The 27,422-nt window shown below is 43.7% G+C and overlaps 2 protein-coding genes across 2 annotated transcripts in view; one reads left to right on the top strand and one right to left on the bottom strand.

The window, feature by feature from the left end:
- The window catches only part of MRPL11 (mitochondrial ribosomal protein L11), a 193,399-nt gene that overhangs the window by 114,193 nt on the left and 51,784 nt on the right, over positions 1-27,422 (bottom strand). The gene's annotated exons all lie outside the window — the stretch shown is intronic.
- Positions 8,479-10,837, top strand: LOC137440025 (transmembrane protein 121-like). Its single transcript, XM_068136380.2, has 4 exons — positions 8,479-8,639; positions 9,178-9,421; positions 9,659-9,754; positions 9,827-10,837. The coding sequence occupies exons 1-4, from the start codon at positions 8,479-8,481 to the stop codon at positions 10,835-10,837; spliced, it is 1,512 nt and encodes a 503-aa protein (XP_067992481.1).

Below are 27,422 nucleotides of genomic sequence, written 5' to 3'. Positions count from 1 at the left end.
CAGATCTAAATCCCATTGAACACCTGTGGGGAGATCTGAAAACAGCAGTTTGGGGAAGGCACCCTTCAAATCTGGAAGAACTGGAGCAGTTTGCACAAGAAGAGTGGGACAAATGCCGTAGAGAGGTCTAGGAAGCTCTTTCAAGGCTTTCGGAAGCGCTTGACTGCAGTTATTTTGTCCAAACGCCATGCTCCAAAATATTAAGTCGAGGGTGTCAATAATTTTGTCAATGCCATTTCTTTTTATTTTCTGTTTTAAAAGGATATATTAAGTTCTGAATCAAAAACAAAGGTTCTGTAATATTAACAGTGAAATAAAAAAATGTGGAGACCAAATACTTTTGTCAATTTCAACTTATTTTTCGAGAAAATTTTGAGTTATTTGAAAAAGGTGCAAGGGTGCCAATATTTTTGGCCACGACTATATGTACTTTGACGATGCACTCAAATCAATTAAAAAGTAATTATTTTAAGGCAAGTGCAATCGGCTATGGTAATTAAACTCAAATGTTGATGGTCTGGGAAGAATGTTTGGTGTTCCAGTAGAAAGCTCTTCTTACTTTGTGATGCTGTGACCCAAATGAGACTTTAATGCCTTCAGATTGCCTCCTAATATCCTTGTCTTATCTACATTATTGCCCAATAATGTACAAGTTCCTTTCGGAGACGAGACACTTTCGGAAAAACAAAACATTACCATACCTTTCTCTGTCTGCATCGTCCTCCAACCATCCCATGGAACATCACTCTTCCATCTCTTTTCTTGCACTTAGTATCCCACCCACCCACCCCCTCTGACTTCCACTAAAAACAACGAACAATAATCTTGCTCAAATAACCTTTACTTGCAAAACACAATAATCTCTGCGACGTCACAATAAACTCTCAATCCGGTGATTCGCAAGCAGGGTGTCCTATCGATAGACGTGGAACCTGTTGCGAGGGTACGTCCGACTCAGCCGTTTGAAAGGAGTATGCCATTGTGCCCTCCTCTGGGTGTGAAAATGCATCAGCAGCATAGCGACGCCCATAGAAATGATGCAGCCAGCAATCGGGTCCCGCTATGCAGGAACGAATGACAGAAGGCATGTTGTGTGGCATTCCGTGACGGAGCGAAACCCCAATTCCATCGGTCGTGAGCAACTCCTCTGCATCGACAATCTCACGCAAGTACCATATTCATGAACACCTTGTCCTTCTGGCTTGGTAACAAGCTTTTAAAACACCACTTGCATGCAAAGGTCATCTCTATTTTGTCATTTAAATGTCCTGTAAGATTTCAAAATTTATGGGGCAATCGATTTTCATTAGCCGTTTTGTATTCACAACTGCATCCTGAACCTCGCCAATGTACTGTTTTTTGGCCGTCCCACCTATTCAAATCAAATTCCCCCCTTCACAGGTTCCGCAGGGGCATGGCGACCTCTCCAGGATTGCTTCTTCACCACAAAACGTTCACAACTTGTCGTGAGTGTCCCGATGCTCGGGCAAGAGTGTGGTCCATAACCATCATTCATTGTAAGCTATCCGAAGAAGTGTTTAAATGCATTAAGTGTCCAGATCGAGCTTGTATCTAGGAATTACATATGACGCACATAAACTCACTCACTCTTCTTGAAACATTATAGCCTGGTGTTGGCTTCGCGGTTAGGGTGCCGACTTGGGATCCTAGGTTCCTGAGTTTGAATCCCTGCATTTCATCGCTGAATTAACGCCAGTGGGGTTGACTCAGCCTGTCATCCTTCCGAGGTCGGCAAATTGAGTACCAGTTTACTGGTAATTCCCTGTGTGCCGCAAGAGGCGACTAACAGGGTTGGTGGCAGGAAGAGCATCCGGCCATAAAAAAAATTGCTTTAAAAACGGGACCACGGTGCCCGGAAAAGGCCAACCCCTGCTCTGCAGGGGAAAATGGCCTCTAAAGGCGGCTCTCTCTCTCACTCTCTCTCTATCCTCTCTCTCTCTCATCTCTCATCTCTCTCTCTCTCTCTCTTCTTCAAACATCGACTAAAGCTGTAATATTACAAGATCATCGCGCTCTCACGAGGTTTTGAGCGAATTGACGGCAAAGTATTCTCAAATGTGCAGAAAAAGGTGTTTTTCATGCCGAAAATGGTGACAAAAAAAAGAGATGTGGCATTTCCAACGATGTTTCATCAACGGGCATGCGCGCACACTTTTGTCACTTCACAACTTCGTAGCAAAACAAAGCAAGTTACTTGACTGTCAAAAATTATTTTGGAGCATGATGATGACATTTCCTTTCGCACCCCAGGAGAGATGTCAACCCCACGTCAGGTGGGCTGGGTCGGGAATCTTTAATGGTCAAATAGGTAAAAAGCATGGACGCTCCGTCCTGGGAGGCCTCTTTGGATGCCAGACTGTGAAATAAACGGGGATATGATGAGGACATAAAGCTGTCAAATGATACATATGATGAGGCCATAAAGCTGTCAAATGATACATATGATGAGGCCATAAAGCTGTCAAATGATACACTTTCAACTTTTTGCAATGTATTTACTTCCTTAAATTTCAATTTCACATTCCCTCTATGAACAGATTGGCTGCAGCTGTATTATGTGAAGCACAAAGTGAAGGGAGATAGTGGTGGCTAATTTTTTTTTAAAGAATCCTCAGGTTGGGCCACAACCTTTCATATGGAGCACATGGCTGCTGGAAGTATCATTTGATGGTGGCATGATCGAGGCAACAGTTGCAGTGCCCCATAAACGTGAGAGCCGATATTTGCAATTTGGCCAGGGTGCCGGCGATAGCTCTCCGACTCTTTGTGAAGGACACCGTGGGATCTTTAACGTCCACCAAGGAATACCAGCAAGGGGGCCACCTGGTTTAACGGGCATCCAAGGTAGACGTTGATGAAACACCAGATTGGGAGTTTATAGCTGGACTGGGATTCAAACCCAGGCAAGACAGCTCAAAGGTGAGTGCGCGTACCTCTAGGTCTAGGCTATCCTGCCAGCCCATTCTGAGGGTGGTGGGTGGGTTGGGGCGGGAGGGGAGGGGTAGGCTAAACAAGATGGAGACAAGTCCAAAAAATGTATTGAAGAATACCAGAGGTGAGTATGCCTAGACATTAATGCCTTAAATTAATATCAGTTATAATTACACCAAGTCAGTTATAATTACATAATTGCACCATTTAAAAACAGCAGTGATTCTTCATTTACTCCATTGTTGTAATGTCTCTCTCACAATGCCAAAGTGAGGTTAAGCCAGGGGTCGGTAACCAAAACAACAAGAAAAGACATTTTTCAAATTCAGTTTTAAAAACTGCAGTATTTTAAGATCTGCACTATACATAAATATGAGACGGACCTTAACAAATAATGTGACACCATACTTACAGTGCCTTCAGAAATTATTCACACCCTTGACTTTTTTCACATTTTGTTGTGTTACAGCCTGAAATTAAAGTGGATTAAATTTAGTTGTTTTTTTTGTCATTTATCCACACAAAATACCCCATAATGTCAAAGTAGAATTTTTTTTAGAATTTAATACAAAATAATTAAAAATGAAAGACAAAAATATCTAATTTACATAATTATTCAACCCCCTGAGTCAATACTTTGTAGAAGCGCCTTTGGCAGTGATTATAGCTTCGAGTCTTCTTGGTTAGGTCTGTATCAGCTTTGCACATCTGGATTTGGGGAGTTTCTCCCATTCTTCCTTGCAGATTTGCTTAAGCTTTGTCAAGTTTGATCGGGAGCGTCGGTGTACAGAAATCTTCAAGTCTTTCCACAGATTCTCAATGGGATTCAAGTCTGGGCTTTGGCTGGGCCACTCAAGGACTTTCACGTTCATGTTCTGAAACAATTCCAATGTTTCTTTGGCTGTATGCTTTGGGTCATTGTCCTGTTGGAACGTAAATTCTTCGCCACAGTCTAAGGTCAATTGCACTATGAAGCAGGTTCTCCTCAAAGATTTGCCTGTATATGGCTCAATTAACTATTCCCTCCATCCTTACAAGTCTCCCAGTCCCTGCCACTGAAAAGCATCCCCATAGCATGATGCTGCCACCACTATGCTTCACGGTAGGGGTGGTGTTAGATCGGTGATGAGCTGCACTTGGTTTCCGCCAGACATAGCACTTTGCATTCAGGCCAAAGAGTTCAATTTTCATCTCATCAGACCACAGAATCTTTTTTTTGCCTCATGCTCTCAGTCTTTCACATGCCTTTTTGCAAACTCCAGGCATGCTGTCATGTGCCTTTTTTCTCAAGGGTTGCTTCCGCCTGGTCACTCTCCCATAAAGACTAGATTTGTGAAGTGCTGCAGATACTGTTGTCCTTCCAGCAGGTTCTCTCATCTCAGCCAAGGAACTATGTAGTTATGTCAGAGTTGTCATTGGGTTCTTGGTCATCTCCCTGACCAAGGTGCTTCTTGCCGGGTTGCTCAGTTTGGTCAGACAGCCAGCTCCAGGAAGATTCTGGGTAGTCCCAAATTCTTTCCATTTCCTAATAATAAATCTGTTGTTGGCTTAGTGGTTAGGGTGCCTAAAGGCTTGGGATCCTAGGATCCTGGATTCGAATCCCGATCGATCGCTGAATTAACGCCAGGGGGGTTGACTCAGCCTGTCATCCTTCTGAGGTCGGCAAATTGAGTACCAGCTTGCTGGGATGAATGATCACGGTGTGTAGTGTACCCGGATTTCGAATAGATACACCGTATCCCTGCGCATCGTAAGAGGCGACCAAGGCTTGGCGTCAGGAAGGGCATCCGGCCATAAAAACATTGCCTCAAACAGGGAACCATGATTGTCATGGGGCCCGCAAGGCTAACCCCTGCTCTAGCGGGGAAAATGGCCTTAAAACGATCATTCATTCATTCATTCATTCCTAATAATAAATCTCACTATGCTCTTGGGAACTTTCACCACTTTAGAAATTGTTTTATACCCTTCCCCAGAAATACGCCTCCTCACAATTATATCTCTGAGTTTTACGGACATTTCCTTGGACTTCATGGTAGAGTTTCTGCTCTGACATGCACTGTCAACTGTGCGACCTTATATAAAAAGTTGTGCTTCTTTCTAAATCATGACAATGAATGGAATGGGCCTCAGGTGGACTCCAATCAAGTTGTAGAGACATCTCAAGGATGATCAAGGGAAACTGGATGCACCTGAGCTCAATTTGCAGTGCCACAGCAAAGGGGTTGAATACTTATTGAATCAAGGCATTTCAGCTTTTCATTTTTAATAGTTTTGTAAAAATGCCGAAAAAAAAATTCCACTTTGACATCATCATGGGGTAATTATGTGGAGATCAGTGACAAAACATCTCAATTTAATCCATTTTAAATTCAGGCTGTAACAACAAAATGTGAAAAAAAGTCAAGGGGCGTGAATACTTTCTGAAGGCGCTGTCTGTAAACCCAATCTCAATAACAGCACACAAACATACAATAATTTATAATGCAATCACATGTTTACTGCAGGATGTTCACAGAAGTTTTGTGTTTTTAACTTCACAATTAAAATTCGTGTCGGGAGCCAAGCAAAAGTCCTTAAAGAGCCGCAGGAGACTCCTGAACCGCAGGTTGCCGACCTATGGGTTACGCAAATTACTTAAATCCGTGACGTTCAGTGGGTCAGCACTCTGTGTGTATCCTGGTGCAAAAATTAATGTCCCCACACACCAAAGCAGTGACATCACGCATCACGCAAAGCAGTGCAAGGCATTAAATATTTGAATTGCAGAAGCTTTAGGTGGGCTCCGGAAACAAGATGGCACAAACAATGCTAGCGGCACAGTAAGCATCAGTTGCCATTTGTGTTTTTGTGCCCAGATAAGGGATGGCAAACAAAATGGTCTGAAAACAGATGGAGCAGGAATCCGGTGCAACAAATGATTCCACCACATTCCCTGCTGTTCCACAACAAACCCGACATGCATGCAATCGTAAAGCTGATGACACAATATGGTAAATAGGGCTGACTTTCTTCTTCTTCTTCTTTCGTATGCAGCACATGGCTACGGGTGGCATATTTGCTGGGGGTGCAGCTGTGCCGCTAATGCAGTGCCCCTTCCCTGGAGGTCAGAGCAGGAATTTAGTATTTTGTCAGGGTGTCAGCGATAGTTCGCCTACTCTTCGCGAAGGTGACCGTGGGATCTTTATCATCTACCGACTTATGCTGGCACCCAGTTTAACGTTCACCTGAGGGACGGCAGACACATTGATGCCTCGTCTTGTCTGCTGGGATTCTAACTCAGGCCTGATAGCTCAGAGGCAAGTGCGAGAAGGCCAATTGTTTGTAATATATGCAAAGGGGGAGAGCTAAATCGAGCAAAGAAATAAAAAGGTTTGGAAGGAGATGGGAGTAAGATGAGGGATGCGAGTATGCGGGTGTCTTCTAATACCTCAGGGATATGGATGCCCCTGCCTTGCATAACCACAGGTCACCTGTGGGTAAGGTGTGGTAACGGTCCGCAGCCATGCGGTTTAAATGGCAGATGGCTCTGCACATCTGGTGGATGAGAGTCTAGTTGACTCCAACAGCACGGATGGAAGAGGGTGAATTCCCCACCGACAGCAGAGAGACGGAGAGGAGTGGCGACCCCCCCCCCCCCCCCCCCCCCGTCTATAACACACACTTACCCCTGTGTACGAGCCATAGAAAGGCAATGCCATCATTGCCCGAGGAGACTCGACATAATCAAGATGAGGGAAGGGGAGAGGCATTCCATATGGAGTATATGGGGGAGAAAGGTGAGGCATGGAGGAGGAAGAAGGGTCAAAATAGCACTATATTTGTGAAGTAATAAACAACTGGTCCCATTGGAGTGATAGCCACGCAATAACCATGCACAGACACAAAATTGAACAACTCCAGGAACTGGAGAATTCGCCTGGAGACAGATGCACACACTCTTGATTAAAGCTGTGTTTTGTCCATTCATTCTCTAAGCCAGACAGATCTCTCCCCAACCGGCCTGGAGCTCAATTACAGACCCTCCACCAGGCAATCAATCCTCCAACCTTTGCCTTATGCTTGGAATCAATCTTCACACCGGAATTCAGCATGCAAAATGAACATAAGCAAACAAATTTATTTCCAAACTTGCTTATTCCCAAAGGAGATTCATCATCATGCGGCTGGCTCGTGGCTCTGGTAATAATGGGATGGATTATGTATATACGTGTAAAAAGAAAAAAACAGTTGATGTTTCATTTGCAGAACGTGTCGACTCGAGAGAACAACCATTGAGTAAACATAATCTAAAAAGTGGATTGGGTATGATGATTGCCGAACCCTTCCTACAGTTGTTTTCATCTCCATACTATTCTTCACTTCATTAAAATCCTCCATCCCCAACCTTTTTGTCACCGGTCATTAATGTCAGAAAGTACCGTACTCATTTCAAATTGTATTGTGTAATAATTCCGTCCTGAACCCACCTTGGCACATCTCCTTTTGAGGGCCACGTGGTGCCATGCAAATGAAACTTTCTTTTCCGTACCGTGCTAAACGATTGACACACTTTGTTCTCGGCATGCAATCAAAACTCCCCTTTTCAATCTCCGACGCAGCCACTCCCAATTGGAGAAAACAATGTGCATCACTTTATGCATTTCCTTACTTAGGCCACAAAAAATAAGAGGCAGCAATGTCCAGTGGTGGCCGTGCAAGGATCGGGTCCCTTTAGCTTGAACCGTTCTAATGCTTTGCTTTCTCGATGCATTTCCACCCTCGCCCCCGCAGCTCCAGGATGGCAGGCGAGCTGTGGGGATTATACAGAGCTGTAGAAAAGGGCGATGCGGGTGGCCGGCCTTGAGCCTGAATATCTGTCGTGGGCGCCACTCAGGGAGCCCGAGGCAGCGTCGAGAGGGATTGCTCATGAGACGAGGCTGCCACATTAATCTGATCTGGACACCATTAGTTCCTCATCTGCGGCGACGCTCCAGGCCCTCCATGAGAGCGTGACTGAGCAGCAGATCGAGGGCATCAGACGGAAGGGTGGGGAAGCAAGTGTGCAGGTAGAGAAGTAGAAAGGTCCAAAAAAATAAAAAAGTTGGACAAGGAAGCAGACGGACAGCTTTGGACATTTGTAAGGCAGACATATGGCGAGTACACACATTCAGTAGAATCTCTGAGTGTGGCGTGTCCCATCACTGTAGGCAGGGGCACAAATGTCAGTGGCTTCACACAGAGGACACATGAGTGATTAATGGAACAGCGAGCTAAGAAACAAAAAAAAAAAGTCTATTTTGCCATAAATTACGATGTTCCCGCATGGATTCTATTTCTTGCGTTAATTAAACTAATCCAACAGTTAAGAACAGAATGTGCAAATATTTGTGTCTGAAAGATATCTCAACCCGCTCTCAGCACCTTTGACCTGCACAAATTGTGGTGCCAAACAGAAAATAAGGAAGAAAGAGTGGCAGCGGGAGAGGGGGTGGGGAAGGCTCTAAAGGACGCGTCACTTGGCCATCTTCACATCCAATGCCGCAAATGCCGGGGAAGCGGTGCCATGGGTGCCTGGCTCTTGCCATGGTGCTGGCTAGTCAAGCACTCACCGACACATTCCTAGTGGCACAGCAACCGCAAGACCAGCGTCTGGGCATCACCATCCTCATCATGGTGGGCGACTTCTGCTTTCTGCTCGTGCTCAGGTGCAAAGTACCAGGGTTCTTTGATGCCCGTGGTATTCGCTTTGCTGTGTCTATCACTACCCTTTCTTCTCAGGTCCCTTTAAATAAAGCTCCAGCTTTACATACAATTACAAGTATTTCATGAAGAAATCATATTGTTTGCTGGGACACTTTAAGGCTAAACTAAATAACAGCTCCAGCATTAAACAGGTCACCAAACATGTAATATTAGAGGAATTTGCCCTGTTAAGGTCATACATGGCCTACTATTTTCGATAATGAAATATGATTCATCCAGCCTTTGAAGATGTAGACAAAACAGTGCACAGGATTTTTCCAATTAAAGATGGTAAGCTATGGCCTTCACATATATGCAAGAATAAATTTGCAATTATAGCAATTAAGCAATACAGCTACCCGATATAGAAAGACGAGAGAAAAAAAAAAAAAGAAGTTAAAAATCAACAATGATTGCAAACGTCATTTTTTTTTCAGATAAATTACTTTGTGATGACCTTGCCATGACATTCACTGTCCTTATCTTTCACCGTTATCCTAGGTATGTGGCTGTATGCGTCAGTGATGAGGCGACGACAACGCGACGAGCATACTCCTCGATCCAATGGTTCCTTTACGTGTTTGTACTCGAAATCAAGCTCTACTTTGTCTGCCAAAACTACCGAAACACTGGAAACGACTCGACCCTAGCGCGAAAGCTATTCACACTTTCACTCTCAATTTGTGTGCCAGGTATTTACGTCCTCCTCATCGCTGCCGATCGGCTCGACTGCCTTCGACAACTGGCACCCAACAACACAGTGGCCTCAATTAAAGATGAAGAAGTTGACGAAGACAACGACCGTTCATGTGAAAGTCCCACCGGTGAGAAAGCTTTATCTGAAGATCTTTCGGGATCCAAAGGGATCGAGAGCTATGCAAGAAGCGGACACCGGCACGACAGGCCTCTGGGCATCGCAGATCTTCGATCAGAGCGTACGCTGACTCTAACAGAATATGCACAAGGACTTTTTCTACTACAGAAGAAGGAGGAGATCCGAAGCCATGTGTTTATAGTGGCCCTTGACATTCTGGATATTTTGGATGTGCAAGCAGCCATTTGGGAGCAGCAAACTGAGGTTAAAGGCACAGCAAATGCAGCAGCAACCAGCCAAGCCACCGGAGGAATAATCACCGCAATAGTAACTCAGGATACTGGACTCCCACCACTTTGGGCTGAGAACTTGACATTCTTCTACTGCTACATCTTGCTCCTGGTGCTGCCCTGCGTATCACTAAGTGAACTCGGTTCACTTTTGGACCGCAGCACAACACTCTACCCAGCACTCAGCCTTATTGCAATCAACATTGTGGCTGTGTTTATTAGAGCCATCACACTCATCCTGTATATCAAAGCAAATGTCTCTGCAGTATTCGTTGGAAAGAACATCTTAGCGCTGGGTCTCAAAACATGCTCACTTCTCGAGTTTGTACAGCAGATGCCAACTGCTGACGATGACCCCCCTGAGAGTAGACTTGAGGCTCTCCACAGAAGGCCCATCCTGTCTCGCCAGCAACGGAGTGAGCCAAATTGTGCTTTGCCATCTGATGGACTAAAGCACATCAAACATTGTGAGCAAGCTCATGTGCAACAGGTTGATGCTTTGGGGCCCAATCAGGTTCATACTGAGCCACCGCGACACAACCTCAACCAGTTTAGCCCTGAGTCACTGGGATTGCTGCATCCTGACCCGCTCGGGTACCCATTTGGCCACGCGTTGGCACACTCGAGCACCGACCCACTTGGATATCCTTTAGCTCATCTAATTTCAGAGCACTCATCAATTCCATTGGCCCATGCACATCTCCATCCCAATTCTTCAGGAAAGGCTGAACATCGTGGTTTAGGATCGGGCCTCTTCAAGGGTGAAATGTTTGGTCGCTTGTCTGGGTTTCCATATTGCCCCAAGCCAAGCACAGTGCAAGATCGACCATATTCTATCAGCTCGCTGGACCAATCACAAAAACCTGGTCCTAACAGCCTCGATAAATGGCATTCTCCAAATTGTGAATCAACGAAGCAACATGAAGGTGGGACAGGGCACGCATTGGGATCTATAGGTAGCCAAGAGCAAAGATCAGTTGGACCAGAAATGGCCACTGCATCATTTGTGTCTGTGGAAGATGGGCCATTAAGTGAACAACAGCCTGTCGTTTCATGAACCGAAAGAGACATGATACAGCCAAGGACTTGAGCATGGTTCACATGTCATGGGAAGCATACAGCATCAAGTGGAGTGGCGTGCTTGTGAATGTCCCACTTCTCCCACGATTCCCTCATTAAAAACAAACTGTGCTGGCTGGTTATGGGATCGCAAGAGCTTCAGAGACCGTCACTTGACCACGTTGGAAATCTTTACGCAAAGCACAGCCGTTTGCAAAATTCTGTAAATGATATGAAGACAAATAATTTTGTTGACGTTTCATTCCCTCAACCAAATTTAATTCATGTCAATGTATTGCTTGTTTTATTATGTGTCCATTTATTTATTTATTTATTTATGAGGGTTGTTCAAAACTTGCTACGCATGAAATATGCTCACAACAGTCCAACATTCCAAGGATTTACTTTTTTATTTTTCAATATACAATTAAGAAGAAATCGATATCGATGTATTTTTATTCAGATAAATACACACGCCTCCATATATTTTTGGCATAATTTGAACTACTGTGAGCACTTCATCCGCAGGACGTTTTGAAGGGCTAATTTATTGATTGTATTTATTGGCTTTTTGTTGGCCAAGTGTTTGTGGCATTTTGTCCATGATACGACATATTGAGGACAAGTGAGAAGGCAAAGCACAGAGGAGGTGGATCATACTTCTTAATGGTATTATTTGCGGTTTCCTTTGTATTGACACTAAGGAATGTTGAATGCTTCGAATCTTCAGACTGGTTCGATATAAGCTCGGCTTTATGTCACTTGTCAACAGTTAAGCTTATGCTTGAAGCTGTCTAGTACCCCCACAAGTACCCCCACTGCAACCACCCCTCCACCTCCCCATCACAGGCTGTTCACACCATAAAAAAAGAAAGAAAATAAAATAAAAGAAAGCCAAGGTGTTTTTTAACATTACAACCAATAATGGCCAACACTTGTACAAACAAGAAACATGGCTGGAGAAAGCAGCCGAAACAATGTCGTCAAAGACAAGACCAGTTGGAACTTAATATCTGCAATTTACAAATATGGCCATATTTTCGCAAAGGCCCTTCTGAACCCTTCACACCAACTCATGCTCAGCACCTTGACCTGTGACTCAGGCTTCCAGCAAGACATTTTATTCCACCACATTTCCAACCATTAATCTTGCACAACGATAGACAGGGAAACTTAAAGTATGGGAACAGGGTACTTAGCAGATCCCACATGTGCCAAATGCACACCCCATTAACTTGCTCTATCAAATTATTTATCTTCATTGTATTAATGTCACTCTCAGCATTAGTTTCATTTCTACACATCTCCTTTACAATGATGATGAGCCGTTTATTTTCCATACTCTGTACGAGGGTAAGTAGAAATGAACAATAATTCATATATGTGACACAGTATGGGGGCATTTCCAAAAAGATGAAGCATGTGGTGAAATGCCTTAAACAATAAACATTTAACCACCAGACAAAGGAACTATGAGAAAATGACTGCAGAGCAAAAGCAAATTTACTTGAATATCCTGATGTTGATCCATGGTGTTGGGCTAGCGGCTAGGGTGCCGGCTTAGGATCCTAGGATCCTGGGTTCGAATCCCGGTCGATCGCTGAATTAACGCCAGGGGGGTTGACTCAGCCTGTCATCCTTCCGAGGTCGGCTAATTGAGTACCAGTTCACTGGTAATTCCCTGTTTGTCGTTAAAGGCGGCAAAAAGGGTTGGCGTCAGGAAGGGCATCCGGCCGTAAAACATTGCTTCAAAAAGGGGACCAAAAAACAACAACAACCACGGTTCCCGAAAAAGGCCAACCCCTGCTTGCGGGGAAAAATGGCCTCTAAAGGTGGTTATTTTTTTTATATATTATATCCTATTTAAGCTCGAGGCCAGGAATTGAATGGCGCTGTGGCACAAAATGGAGAAAGATCCATGACCAAATGCAGACGGCAGAGCCAGACTTGCATCTCCATCCAAAATATGGTGTGGTCCAAAAAGTATTCCCCCCCTCCTCCCACCTTGTACTAACACAGCACTAGGACTAGTTTTAGTTAGATCCACCTCTACAGGGGAACGAATACAAGACCAGACAACCTTGAGAGGTCCAAAGAGAAAGCACCTGATGCAGACGTAGCTTTGTATTTGCAATTGTGGTGAGATATCATGAATGAGATGTTTATTTTCGGTCAAAACAACAAATGATGCTTGTGGAGCGGACGGTTGGAAACGAAGTATGCGGATCAAAACACACACGACCCCAGCTCCTGCCGAGTCAAGGAGCCAAAGCTCAAAGATACAGCACTGATCCATATTTCACAGCTTTGTGTACCAAAAATGGCGATTTAAGAGATTCACTCAAGGCTTGTACAGCGGCAATGCTGGCTATCAAACACAGGACTCAAAAACAGCTTGCTATCTGGGGATGAAGAAGCATATGCAATGCTGCAGAAATAAACTAAAACGGCACTCAGTAGAGAGCATACCTCCGTCTAGTTGGCCATAATCACTCAATGGTGAAGAATCACTTAAAAATTTCGACTAGCCGGATCCGGATCTTCACCAAAATTGAATCGATTCTTCTTTTTCACACACAACAACCTGTCCAACAAGTTTCGTCCAAATCCATCCATAACTTTTGAGATATCCCGCTATGTATTGTTTTTGGCCCTATCTCCTAATGTTGAAGAATCACTGGAACAATTAAATAATTCTCATATCCGAATCCATATTCAGATCTTCAACAGAATCTAAAAATTTCGTCCTTGTCACATACGCTACCTCTCTGCCAAATTTCGTCCGAATCCGTCCACAAAGTTTTGAGATATCTTGTTCACAGGCAAACAAACAACGAAACTGACAGACACGGGTGAAAACATAACCTCCATCCACCTTTGGTGGCGGAGGTAAAAAATGCAAAAGCTTGTTAACATGTGGACTTTAGTTATTACACATGTCAGAAAGATATCAAAGCATGCAGTTTTACATAGTGCTAATAGGCCGTGTGCAGCAGGTGGAAAAAGCAGCTGGAGATCGTTTTTCGTTCCACGTCTGAGGTGCTACTTGAAATTTTGCAGATGAATGGACAACTATGTGGTTGACTCTGGGTAAAAAGTTCTCCATGAGATCTCTGTCCAACACGGCGCTGTGGGGTGTTGAAGTTGAAGATACCAAGGTCCAAAAAGCCGATTTTTGGCAATTCAGCCATTTTTAAGGACTTGTATCCCCAACACCACTAATACATTGGGCTATTGTACTCAGTGAACTTGAACAATGGACAACATAATTTCAAAATTCAAAATCCTATGGTTGTCTTTGCTTTATTAAAATAATTATCATGACTGAAACACGGCGATTTTTCATAAATAATCACAACCACTCTCGTTTTCGATACATCACAGATTCCTAACTAATCATGGAAGAAAAGTAATTATACATACATCAAGACAACCGACTGTGAAAGCCTGTCAAATGAAGTATCAAAGTCTTGTAATCAATAATGGTTCTGTTGTAATTATCATAATCAGGTAATTCAGTAAAAAAATGAAGGCTTTGAGGAGTGACATTTGGCATTTTTAGCCTTTTCCATTCACCCATTGCTTCAAGACTTGACACATCAGACAGTCCAACTGCAGTTTCTGAGAGCTATCAGAACAGGTAGCAACAATGTCGACTGTCAATAATATTATAGAGGGAATAATCATGCCTGGAGTATTGCAATTTATCCAAAGAATCATTATCTGTCACATTGTTGATGTACTAGCGGGCCCATTTTGGTACGATGGATAAAATTTGCATTATCGCATTACTGCCTGCCGTACTAAGAGGTATTTTGGGTTCGAGGGACTTTTTGGGTCATTTGGGTATTTTGTGTCGTCAAGGTCTTTTAGATAATCTGGTTTTTCAGGGTATTTTGGGTCCTCCGGGTATTTTGGGACCTCGAGGTCTTTTAGGTCCTTGGGGTCTTTTAGGTCCTTGGGATCATTTTGGGTCTTAATGGTATTCAGGGGCCTTAAGGATCTTGGGGGTCTTGAGGGATCTCCAAAGGTTGAAGGGGTCTCAGCAGTCTAAAAGGTTAAAAGGTACATTTCAAGAGTATGTAATTAAGTCATAGATGTACGTAATTAATAGACACATAAAGCATGCTTCACACAAACACATGCATACACAGTTTCAAAGCTTCAAAGTTTCGAAGACGGTAAAGACTTACCTGAGAACAGCAGTTTTGGTGGAACGAGATGGTGGTCAGTGTCACGCCGTTTGACGTGCATTTGAGCAGCCTGGCTCTGGAGCTTGGTGAGACTTGTGGGCCCCATGCTGCCGGGTGGGAAAGCCTGGGCTATGATGTCCTCTCCATCCGTTGTAGAGCTCCATCCGTTGAGGATGTGAGAGAGTGAGGTAAGATCGAGGATTCGTGCCGTGTGTGGCGGCTTTGATCGGGCAGAAGGCCGTGCATGTGTCGCCCAAGGTCGCGCGAATCATCTAGAATGCGGCTTAGCATGATAGCTTCCTGGGTTTCTCCAACTTCATCATGCTGTGAGTGAGGGCCTGGGATTTGGCAACTCCCTTTTGAGCCATGTTATGCCTGCAGGGAACCGAGCTCCGTGAGATCCAGTAACGTGCCGAACACAACAGCTTCGTGGGCAGCTTTGGTGGTGGGAGGGGGAGGCGCCTGTGGCTTGATGGGTTTTCCCAACTTTAACCCATCGAGGAGAACACGCACGCATGCACAGGGAGGTGGGTCTGAGATTTGGCGGATCCGAGTGGAAGGGGGCCTGCGATTTGGTGGACCTGAGTGGGAGGGTGCTTGAGATTTGGCGGACCCGAGTGGAAGGAGGGCCTGAGATTTGGCGGACCCGAGTGGTAGGAGGCCTGAGATTTGGTGGACCTGATTGGGAGGGGGCTTGAGATTTGGCGGACCCGAGTGGAAGGAGGGCCTGAGAAAGATGTGGACCGTTGGCATTGACGCACACATGCACTCGCACGCGCGCGCACACACACACACACACACACACACACACACACACACACACACACACACACACACACACACACACACACACACACACACACACACACACACACACACACACACACACACAATCCATTTATATCACAACCTCTCATTATTATTATATCCTCATTTCATCAGAACCTCATAATCCATTTATAGTTGGGGCGATTTTTGACGACGTTTCTATCGACATCATCACAATACACCCATTCATGGAGGAGGCCATTTAAAAAAAAATTTTTAAACACCTTTAGAGGCCATTTTTCCCCGCAAGCGGGGGTTGGCCTTTTTCGGGGACCGTGGTTGTTGTTGGAGGCCATTGCTGAATAAATATAGTGCTTCTTGTGACAAATGGCTGATGATTGGCCTGGTCTTAATACTACTACGCCCGCCGCATGACCAATTCACTGCACCCACCCTCAAGCAGCTACACGACAAGAAAATAGTGCTGATTATTAACAGAAACCACGTGGTGTTGGATAAAATTAACGATGCGAACTTTTTATATTGATGAGAAAATGTTTCTGAAACTTATTCAAGCGAAGATAAATAGCACCCCTCCAATGGATGAAACTGAATGAAAGATCAGACCTGCTCATGGGCTATAAGCTTATTAAATAAATTCAGAACACAGACTTCCTTTTATGAAAACAACAATCTATATTCTCAACTTCGCAACAGGCTTTGATTGCTGTTGGGAAATGAACTTATTTTAGTGAGTATAGGCCTACAGCATACTGTATATACAGTCGTGGCCAAAAATATTGGCAGCCTTGTACTTTTTTCAAATAATGCACCATTTCTTCCAGAAAATTTGTAAAATAAAAATATATTTTGGTATTCACAAATGTATTTCTTTAGTTTGCAGTGGAACAAAACAAAAAAAGCTGAAAAGATTACGAAATCTTATCTTATTCCACACAGAATCCTAAAATGGCCTGGACAATATAATTGGTATCTTTTAGAAGTTGTAAGAAATAATTAGATTTCAAGCAGGTGATTCTCCTTTACTTTGGAATTGAACCCACCGATGGTGAGTTGCAGGTACCTGCAATATAAAAATCACTCATTCAACCAGTTTGAATAGAGAAAATGAGTCATTCTGCTGTTTTGTGTCACTGTATGTACTGCAATGAGCATGGAGAAAAGAAAGAAAACCAGAGAATTGTCTGAGGAGGTCAGACACAAGATTGTAGCCAAGCATGGACAATCTCAAGACTACAAGTCCATTTCCAGAGACCTTCATGTGCCTGTACACAATGTTATCAGGAAGTTTAAGGCCCATGGTACTGTAGCCAACCTCCTTGGACGTGGCCGCAAGAGCAAACTTGATTGAAGATTGCAGCAAAGGATTGTTCGAATGGTGGAGAAAGCACCTCAATCAACTGCCAAAAAGATTGAAGCAGACCTTCAGACACAAGCTACAACAGTTTCAACTCGCACCATCCGTCGCCAATTCAATGAAAGGGGGATCTATGGTAGGAGACCCAGGAGGACCCCACTGCTGAGAGAGAAACATAATAAAGCCTGACTGGAGTTTGCCAAAATTTGCGAACCCGACTGGAGAGTGTCCTGTGGACAGATGAGACTAAATTCGAGCTTTTTGGGAAAGCACATCATCTCTATGTTTACAGAAAACAAAATGAAGCCTTCAAAGAAAAGAACACCTTCTGTACAGTCAAACATGGAGGAGGTTCAGTGATGTGTTGGGGTTGCTGTGCTGCCTCTGGCACTGGGTGCCTTGAGTGTGTGCATGGCATCAGAAATCAGGAGATTACCGGGGCATTTTGGAGCGCCATGTTCAACCCAGTGTCAGAAAGCTGGGTCTCCGTCGAAGGTCATTGGTCTTGCGGCAGGATAATGACCCCAACCACACTTCAAAAAACACCCATTTGTTCCCCCTCCAATCCCCTCCCTTACCTCATTCCTCTTTTCTCCCGCCTCTGGAACAAACTCCCTCTCTCTCTTCAATCCCACTCCTCCCTCCAGGTCTTTAAAACGGCTGTCCAACACCATATCTTATCTTCCCCCATCCAAAACCTCGATCTTTTCTACCCCCGTTAATTCACCCCAGATCAACTTTTTTGAAATACCGACTTCTTTCCTGGAAGTCCTAGCAGTGTCCATGTGTTTTTTTTACCCTTCCCCACCCCTTCACATGCCTCCTCCCCCCAAGCCCTCTCCCTCCCACAGATCTCCCGATGCCCCTGCTCTCCATCTTGTTCTCCCGCTCCCTTTATCATATGTTTTATGTTTTATGTGTCAGTTTGTCTTTTTTGTGATCAATGTTAGCTCTTACACGAGCCTCGACCTTGTATACAAAAAAACCAAAAAAAAAACCAAGGAATGGTTCAAGAGAAAACGCTGGACTGTTCTGAAGTGGCCAACAATGAGTCCAGATCGAAATCCCATTGAACACCTGCAGGCAGATCTGAAAACAGCAGTTGGGAGAAGGCACTCTTCAAATCTGGGAGAAATGGAGCAGTTTGCACAAGAAGAGTGGGCCAAACTGCCAGTAGAGTGGTGTAGGAAGCTCATTCATGGCTATAGGAAGCACTTGACTGCAGTTATTTTGTGGGAAGACTGTGTGTGCTACCAAATATTAAGTCAAGGGTGTCAATAATGTTATCAATGCCATTTCTATTTTAATTTCTGATTTAAAAGGATATATTAAGTTCTGAATCAAAAACAAAGGTTCTGTAATGTTAACAGTGAAATAAAGAATGGTGGAGACCAAATACTTTTGTCAATTTCAACTTATTTTTTGAGAACATTGTGAGTTATTTGAAAAAGGTGCAATTGTGCCAATATTTTTGGCCGCGACTGTACTTTGGAAATACGTCCACGTTGCTGCTGCTGCTGATGCACATCAATAATTACAATTTGACGAGCAAAAGTGACAGTAAATCCTACATCTTAAAACATCGAGTCGAAACTATGTTAGTGTCGCTTGGTGTTAATCAAATAGCTGCTTTAATGAAAAATGTACTCGAGCCAGGAATGATTAAACGGCTACTAGCAAATTGAGCCGTGTCAAAGGTTTCTTTATACTTGCATACGAGTAGGAGATCCTGCTGAAGAACATTCCATCATGAAGAGGATGAATAAGCAATGCAGCGAGCCGAGCACAATGTATTCGGACAGAACTCGCAAACTCAAAATGAATATTCCCAACATGCATACAGAGCATATTTCCCCCCGAAATACACAGCAGCATGCTCTTCATAAAGGTGTGCATCAGGTAATGAAACTCAGTCGCAATCCAGATTCCACGAGGAAAAGACCGATTCCACTTCGACGCAAAATGGTTGTTGGGTGCCAAAGATTCACGATATTTCTGTCACATCGGACCCGTTCAAAGCAACTGTGGGTGACGTCCTTATCCAATCGTGACTGAATTGGAATATTCCAAACTCCATTGCTAATCCGGCTCTTGCTCCCAATATAATAACTCTTGATTTCTGCGTGACAGGGAGAGTCCAGTGATGGTTACATCTTTCGTTAATAGTTGTGGGTGTTTGCGACAAATAATTTCTCAACTCGGCCATTTGCCCACTGGACGACTGCCGTGCAGAAAAACCTCGAGAACTGAGCCGATGTGTACTATAACCATGAAGTCCGAAGTCCGTCAACAGTTTAGGAGTAAACAAAAACAAGTCCATCGCATGGAAACCTGTTATATACAAATATGAGATCTTCTTAAAGAACTGTCTGCTAATATTGAGAGCAGGGAAATAACAATGCACCAGCATCTCGATAAAAATTTTTTTCCCACACGTGCAAGGTTGGACTTGCAGTGGGGGTAACAGGCCAACCATCTGGGACAACCAACATTCGGGAGATTGAACCTCTTCCAGTGGATGACAAAGGAGGTAAATAAGTGAGTTATAGTGATCTGTTATACATAGGTGATAGGTATAAGTTATAGTATATAGTTATAGTCATAGTATATAGTTATAGGGGATAATAGGTGAGATTATCCTTCTGGAGCGCCAGGATGATAGAGATTTTCTAGGATTGAAGGACATGTTCCATTTATAAGACCAGAATATAATAATTTACAGGTGAACAGAGTGATGCAGCTGCGGTCTGCCTAGCAGTGCGATGGGGAACTGCACGACCCAATGTGAAACCATCTGCAAAAGTGAAGAAAGGGTTTTCCGGATCATCAGAGAGGTCATCAATTGTGGATGACGAACAAGATTGGGGCCAAAGACACTGCCTTGAGGAACTCCAGCCTCCACTGGGAGAAGGGAAGAGAGACTTGCATTGATAGCAACACGTTGATTGCGTGATTGAAGGATGCCGGAAAACCAGGAATGAAGGCGGCCTTGTATGCCACAGGCCGAGAGTTTAACAAGCAAAGCAGGATGCTAGACTGTCTTTTTTTGTTTTTAATTTTGTTTTTAATTCCAGTATCTTGATCCGGATCTTCATCAAAATCGAATCGATTTGTCCTTGTCACACACACACAACCTGTCCACCAAATTTCATCCGAATCCAGCCACAATTCTTAGAGATATCCTGCTCACAGACGAGCAAACAGACAGGGGTGAAAACCTAACATCCCTCCACCTTCGGTAGCGGAGGTAACAATCCTACTACAGTCACATGAAAAAGTAAGTACACCCCATGTAAAGTTTTGACTTTTTCAACATATTTCAACATACAGCTATTTGATCTTCATTTCAACAATATTGATAGATAAAGGTGATATAATATAACAAATATCATGAAACATTTACATTTTGTAGTCCATTGTATAATTTAAATAAACATAAATGCAAATTTCGCATGTGGAAAAAGTAAGTACTCCCTTGGCTCTAATAGGTGGTATTGCCCCCTTTGGCAGAAACTACCTCAAGTAGGCGTTTCCTATAACTGTCTACCAGTCTCTGACATCGACTGGGAGAAAATTTTGCCCACTCCTCCATGCAGAATTCCTTCAGCTGTGCGATGTTTGAGGGGTTTCTTGCATGCACAGCTCGTTTCAAATCCCCCCACAACATCTCGATGGGATTTAGATCCGGGCTTTGACTTGGCCATTCCAGAACCCTCCATTTCTTTCTTTTCAGCCATTCCTTGGTGGATTTACTGGTATGTTTAGGGTCATTGTCATGTTGCAAGGTCCACCTTCGGTTGAGCTTAAACTTTCTGACAGATGCCCTCACATTATCCTCAAGCACCCTCTGGTACAATGAAGAATTCATAGTGGATTTTATGATGGTGAGCTGCCCAGGCCCTGATGCAGCAAAGCTGCCCCAACCATAATATTTCCACCACCATGCTTTACAGTTGGTATCAGGTTCTTGTGGTCAAATGCTGTCTTTGGTTTTCGCCAAACATGTCTTCTGGTACTGTGGCCAAATAGCTCTACCTTTGACTCATCTGTCCAGAGCACATTGTTCCAGAAGTGCTGGTCATTGGCAAACTTTAGTCTTGCCCTGATGTTCTTTCTGGACAGCAAAGGTTTCCTCCTGGCACACCTCCCATGTAGATCAAATTTGTGCAGCCTCTTTCTAATGGGAGACTCGTGCACTTTGACATCAACAGTGGCAAGAGCTACCTGTAGGTCCCGTGATGACATTCTGGGGTTCTTCGAGACTTCTTTCAGCATCTTGCGGTCTGCTCTCGGGTTGAACTTGCCCGAGGCTGAACTGGGGCGGCCTGGCCTGAACAAGTTGGCAGTTGTTTGGAATCTTCTCCACTTGTAGATGATCTTTCGGACAGTCGAATGATTGATTTCAAATTGTTTGGAGATCTTTTTAAATGCCTTCCCAGACTCGTAGGCATCAATAACCTTCTTTCTGAAGGCCTCAGAGAGCTCTTTTGATCTAGGCATGGTGAAGCCGCACACTTCAACAACAAAGAGCAAACCAAACTAAATATCTGAGGTTTAAATAAGACAGGTTCCTTCAAGATCCTCTCTAATGATGTTCTAATCATTTGCACCTGAGCTGGTGCACCTGATTCTAATTTTAGGTATTTGAAGTAGTGATAAATGTAGGGGTGTACTTACTTTTTCCACATGCGAAATTTGCATTTATGTTTATTTAAATTCTACAATGGACTACAAAATGTAAATGTTTCATGATATTTGTTATGTTATATTGCCTTTATCTATCAATATTGTTGAAATGAAGATCAAATAGCTGTATGTTGAAATATGTTGAAAAAGTCAAAACTTTACATGGCGTGTACTTACTTTTTCACATGACTGGATATTAAATAAAGCAATAATCTGTACGTGTGTATGTATGTACACTATGTATATAATATGTATGTATGTATGCATGTATATATGTGTGTGCATGTGTCTGTGGTTGGTTTTTATCTCCACATGTGGGTTTCAGAAGGTGGAACAGATTCTTCCGAGGTCTCGAAGTATCCACCTCCATTTCAGTAAGGGATCATGATTCATGGACAAAACTGTGAAGTTTTCTTGTTCTCAAATTTTTGTTCCAAGGATCGTCACCAAGTCCTGGACAGTTCCAAAGGTGTGTGTGTGTGTGTGTGTGTGTGTGTGTGTGTGTGTGTGTGTGTGTGTGTGTGTGTGTGTGTGTGTGTGTGTGTGTGTGTGTGTGTGTCTGAAAATCATAGAAAGAAACAGGGCTGGGTCGATCTCCACCATATAGTGCATACATGTTGGTAGTGCACAGAGTGAGGTCATGGTAACAGCCCTCCCCTCTTCCTCCCTCCTCCCTCCTCCCTCCCCCCTCCTCCTCCTCACCTTAGGATTTTCACCTGCACACGTGCCACAGTGCAAGAGGTTTACTGACCCCTGCAGCAGACAAGGGGGAGTACTAGCCACAGCACAAAATAAATTTGCCCCACATCCCCACTATTCACCCGCCACGCTCCCCCTCCCCTCCCCTGCTGCTGAACGGAGTGGGTGCTTCTCGTGCTATTTTAAAAACACGATCAAACTCAAATTTTTTGTTGTGCAAGAAAAGCATAAAAATGAGAAACATTACTGGCTGGCACAGTAATCTGATGAAGCGTGCCTTCAGTTCTTTCATGATTACAGTTTACAAGTGAAAAGGTATTTCAATACCAAACACTGAATTTCCGTTAAAATAAAAAGATAAAAGCTTATGGAGCCTGCATGGAATATGAGCGAACCACAAAGGAAAGGAATAAGATCACTTGGATTTCCTGTGATTGAAAGGGTCACAAGTAAAATCAACAATTAAACCAACAACAATGAGGCTCTGATTGGCAATCAGAGAGACCTGCAAAATGTTTATTATTTTATGGTTCATGTAAATAAAGTGAAAATAAACATGGATCGATTAAAGCCAACACACATAAGCCCGTACTAATTGGAATCACAAGTTGATTTTCCAGTTGTCATTTGCTAATTATGAATTGTCTGCTATTGGTTTGCAATGTCCAGATTTCAGGCCTTCACATACCTCTCAGACCCTCTCACTGTGCCTCTTCTGTTCTTCAAACTGTACATGCCAGTGAAGAGGAAGTTTTCACATCGCTTCTTCGGCCTCGTCTCAGTTGCTTTTCAGTTGCCTTTGGCTTTCATCAGTTCGTCGCTGTGGGTAAATCGGCGGCCACTCGTGTGGGACTTGAAAAGAGATTAGTCACTTTGGGCCAGCTGCACGGGTTATATATTGTGATCCAGCTGATCAAGGTCGTCATTACGAATGGTAAACTGCACAACACAGGTCAGGTGCACAGGTGCATTGTTTGTAAAGGAGAGCATCTTTAAAAAGAAAAATGAATTCCCTTGAAAGGAACATCAATGCAGGAGGAGGCCATTAGGCCCATAAAGCCAGTGCAATGGTTGGTCCTGTAGTTATTTATTCGTGCTCTATCTTTTTTTTGAGCTCTATCTTTTTTTTGAGCTCTATCTTTCTATGCTCTATCTGAGCGTCAAGCAAGGAAGCAGCAAACACCATTAAAAAAAATCTTTCGTACGACTTGGCCAGGGTTCGAATCACCTACCTCCCAGACTCCATTACGCCACCGAGTGAACACCAACCATTACGCCACCGAGTCTTCAGTCAACATCTCACTGGGTTTGGTCTTGATGGCCCTGCCACAGTTTTTGCATGAAGGCGGCAAAACACTCCCACTGTCATGATAGTTCTGGGAGCCATTTGGTCAAACAGAAAGACTCCCTTGTGATCATCCATCCCCATCCCCCTCTTCCCCAAAAAGGAATGAGGCAATAACCTCGCTGGCTGAGGATTGGCCACAAAATGTCCTGGGTGATCGGGAATCCTTGTGCTTCCATGGCCTGTATTCCAATTTGATTTAAGGCACAAAATGGTGAAACTACCTTTCGTCTCCAGGTGCCAGACAAGCGACAATGGAGCCTGGATCTGCGCAACACAGTATGAGAAGCTCATGACCATCAGAATCACAGCATTGAATACGAGTTCCTTTCCAAAGAGCGTCAACACAGAAGACCTTTAGGATCAATAAGCCTGCGGAATGGTTCTTTTTCCAGGTCCTGTCCTTTTAAATGCTGAGTATCGAGCAAGGAAGCAGCAGTTTCCATTTTTAAAATCTTTGGCATGATTCAGCGGGTTTCGGTCAAACCGCCGACCTCCCAGAATCAGAGTGGACCCTCTAACCATTACACCACTGAGTCTGGCATATAAAATATACAATGTAAGCTGGGTTAATGAATTTTTAAAACAATCATAACGTGAAAGGCCATAAAGTTGAGTGCAAACTGAGGAAAATAAAATGAATAAATAAACAAAAGGATCGGCAGAAAAAGAAATAAATACCAAATATTTATTGGTCAACTGATGTGTTTTGGAATTCACCTCAGGGTTGCTCCCCACTCCCTCTGGTTGACCCCTTAAAAAAAAGCATTTTCATTCCAACCACCATCCCGAACAAATGGGAGATTACATCTCGAATGTATTCCCAGGAGTGTGTACAAATGGTGATTAACGAGTTCATGATAAACGTCAAGATTTAACAATCAATCCATAATCCGCTTTTCCTTCCTTAAATTCCAGCCACACCAAATGCTGCTGGTGCTTATAACTAGAATAAGCTTTATATTGCACTGCGCGGACATCAAAATGTCCTCTTTTATGTATGTGCCCAATTTTCCCCAAAATGGCAAATCACACATTGGGGACGACAGCACAGCCAGCAACAAGGCACCCCACAAAAAAAACAAATCAAATATATAGAGCTCTCTCGAAACGGCCGAGCTATCGGAATCAAACAAGATCACTCAAAGCCCAAAGCTCACCATGCGGTAAAGATATTAAAGTAAAGTCACATCCCAGAGGTTGTGTGTTCGAAGCGAGCTGGTGGTAGCAGTATTAACTATGAGTTCCCTTTATTGTATGCAGAGTCGAGGCTCGTGAAAGAGCTAGAACACAGAACGGATCAGGATACAACATAAAACAAGAAAAAGAGCAATCAGGGATTGCAAATCCTCACCAGGATGTATTTTCAGTGATTTTTAAGGCTTTTGTGTTAAAACAAATATGGCGGCCGAACCACGTGACCGATGTCGTCATCATTATTTTTTTCCTCCACTAATTTATTCCTAGATTATGCTCAAGAAATTTCATCTTGATCGGATGAAGTTTTGTACTTGTCAAATTATGACATCATAATGGAGGCACCTATGACATCATCATTCACAGATGTTATTCCACATGGAGAGTTCTTTACAATGAGCCATGTCTCAAGTTTTTTCTATTTATTTCAAATTTCACATTCTTATCGTGAAATATTTCACATTCGGAGATATAGCGGTGCAACGTTTTTCGGTTTTTCCAAGATGACAGCCGAACCACGTGACCCATGACGTTATTATCATTATCATTAAACAAAATTATCATTATCATTAAAACATAATTATCATTAAAAAATTCGACAGGTGGAGTTGCACCTATAGTGAAAATTTCCTGTCAATCGGACCAATGGTTGCAGAGAAAATCATATTTATTCTGTGTGGACAAACAGACAGACTCAAATACAATACCCTCTCTCCTTAGGTGAGGGCAATAATGTCTCAGGCCACCTTCAGGGGCAGAGGCTTAAAAATGAAATCACACCTGTGTCCGAAGGAAGGGGATCATTTTGGCATTTTTAATATGAAACAGGCAAAGCATAGAAACGAACAAAACCCATCAAAATTACCCCTTATAATTACCCCTTTTAATTACCCTTAATAATTACCCATGAGAATCACCCTTTAGAATTACCCTTTGAACCCATGAGAATCACCCTCTGGAATTACCCTTCAGAACCCATTAGAATCACCCTTGAGAATTACCCTTCAGAACCCATTAGAATCACCCTTGAGAATTACCCTTCAGAACACATTAGAATCACCATTTTTATTATTTTTTTTGTACACAAGATCGAGGCTCGTGTGAGAGCTAACATTCATCACAAAAAGACAAACTGACACATAAAACATAAAACATATGATAAAGGGAGCAGGAGACAAGATGGAGAGCAGGGACATCGGGAGATCTGTGGGAGGGAGAGGGCTTGGGGGAAGGAGGCATGGGAAGAGGGGGGGGGGAGGTGGGAGAGCTATAAAACACATGGACACTGCGAGGAATTCCAGGAAAGAAGTCGGTATTTCAAAAAAGTGGATCTGTGGTGAATTAATTGGGGTACAAAAGATCAAGGTTTTGGATGGGGGAAGATAAGAGATGGTGGTGAACATCTGTTTTAAAGACCTGGAGGGAGGAGTGGGATTGAAGAGAGTGAGGGAGTTTGTTCCAGAGGTGGGAGAAAAGAGGAATGAAAGAGTGAAGGTGAACAGAGAGTCTTGATTTTGGCGGTTTCACCATAAGAGGGTTGCTGGCAGATCTAGTGCGTCCTGTAGGAATATTTGGCGGAAAGAGCACAGACAAAGCTGGGGGAGCTAGGCCAGAGAGGAGTCGGTAGAATGCAGTAAGACCACCAACCTGCCTGAGGTGAGTGAGTGAAAGGCCCTGCAGATCTGGACAGATCTTAGCTTCATCGCGGGAGATTCCAATGATTCTGAAAGCTTTGGTTTCAACAGCGTGAAGTCGAGGTAGGTGTGAGGCAGGAGCGCCAGCCCAGAGGGGAGAACAGTATTCCATTGAGCTGCGGATGAAAGCCTTGTATGTGGTGAGGAGCTCAGGTGTGCCAAGGAAGGACAACACGACGGAGGATGCCCAGTCGGCGACTGGCTTTGGAGGCCAGCTTGGAAATGTGGTTTTCCCAGGAAAGATCATGGCAGATAGTGAGACCCAAAAGCTTGAGTAACAGAACTTATTGGAGAGCATTGTTGAGAAAGTAGATAGGAGGGTTGTCCAGTCGGTCTTTTCGGAGAGACATAGTAAGAGTGTGAGATTTGTCAGGATTGAAAGACATGTTCTACTTGTTTGACCAGTCTGTGATTTTGTCCAGATCTGCAGAGAGTGAGGAGGCTGCAGACTGCCAACCTGAGGGATGCGGTATGGAGCGGCAGAGAGTGGAGTCATCAGCAAAGAGATAGAGGATTTTCCAGAGAGTCGGAGAGATCATTGATGAAGACCAGAAAAAGCACAGGGCCCAGAAAACTGCCTTGGGGAACTCCAGCCTGAACAGGAAGGGGAGATGAGAGAAAAC

This window comes from Myxine glutinosa, chromosome 5 (assembly GCF_964187855.1).
Source record: "Myxine glutinosa chromosome 5, kmMyxGlut1.1, whole genome shotgun sequence".
NCBI lineage: Eukaryota > Metazoa > Chordata > Myxini > Myxiniformes > Myxinidae > Myxine > Myxine glutinosa.
The sequence above is the reverse complement of the archived record's forward strand: the minus strand, read 5'-3'. Positions and strand labels throughout refer to the sequence as shown.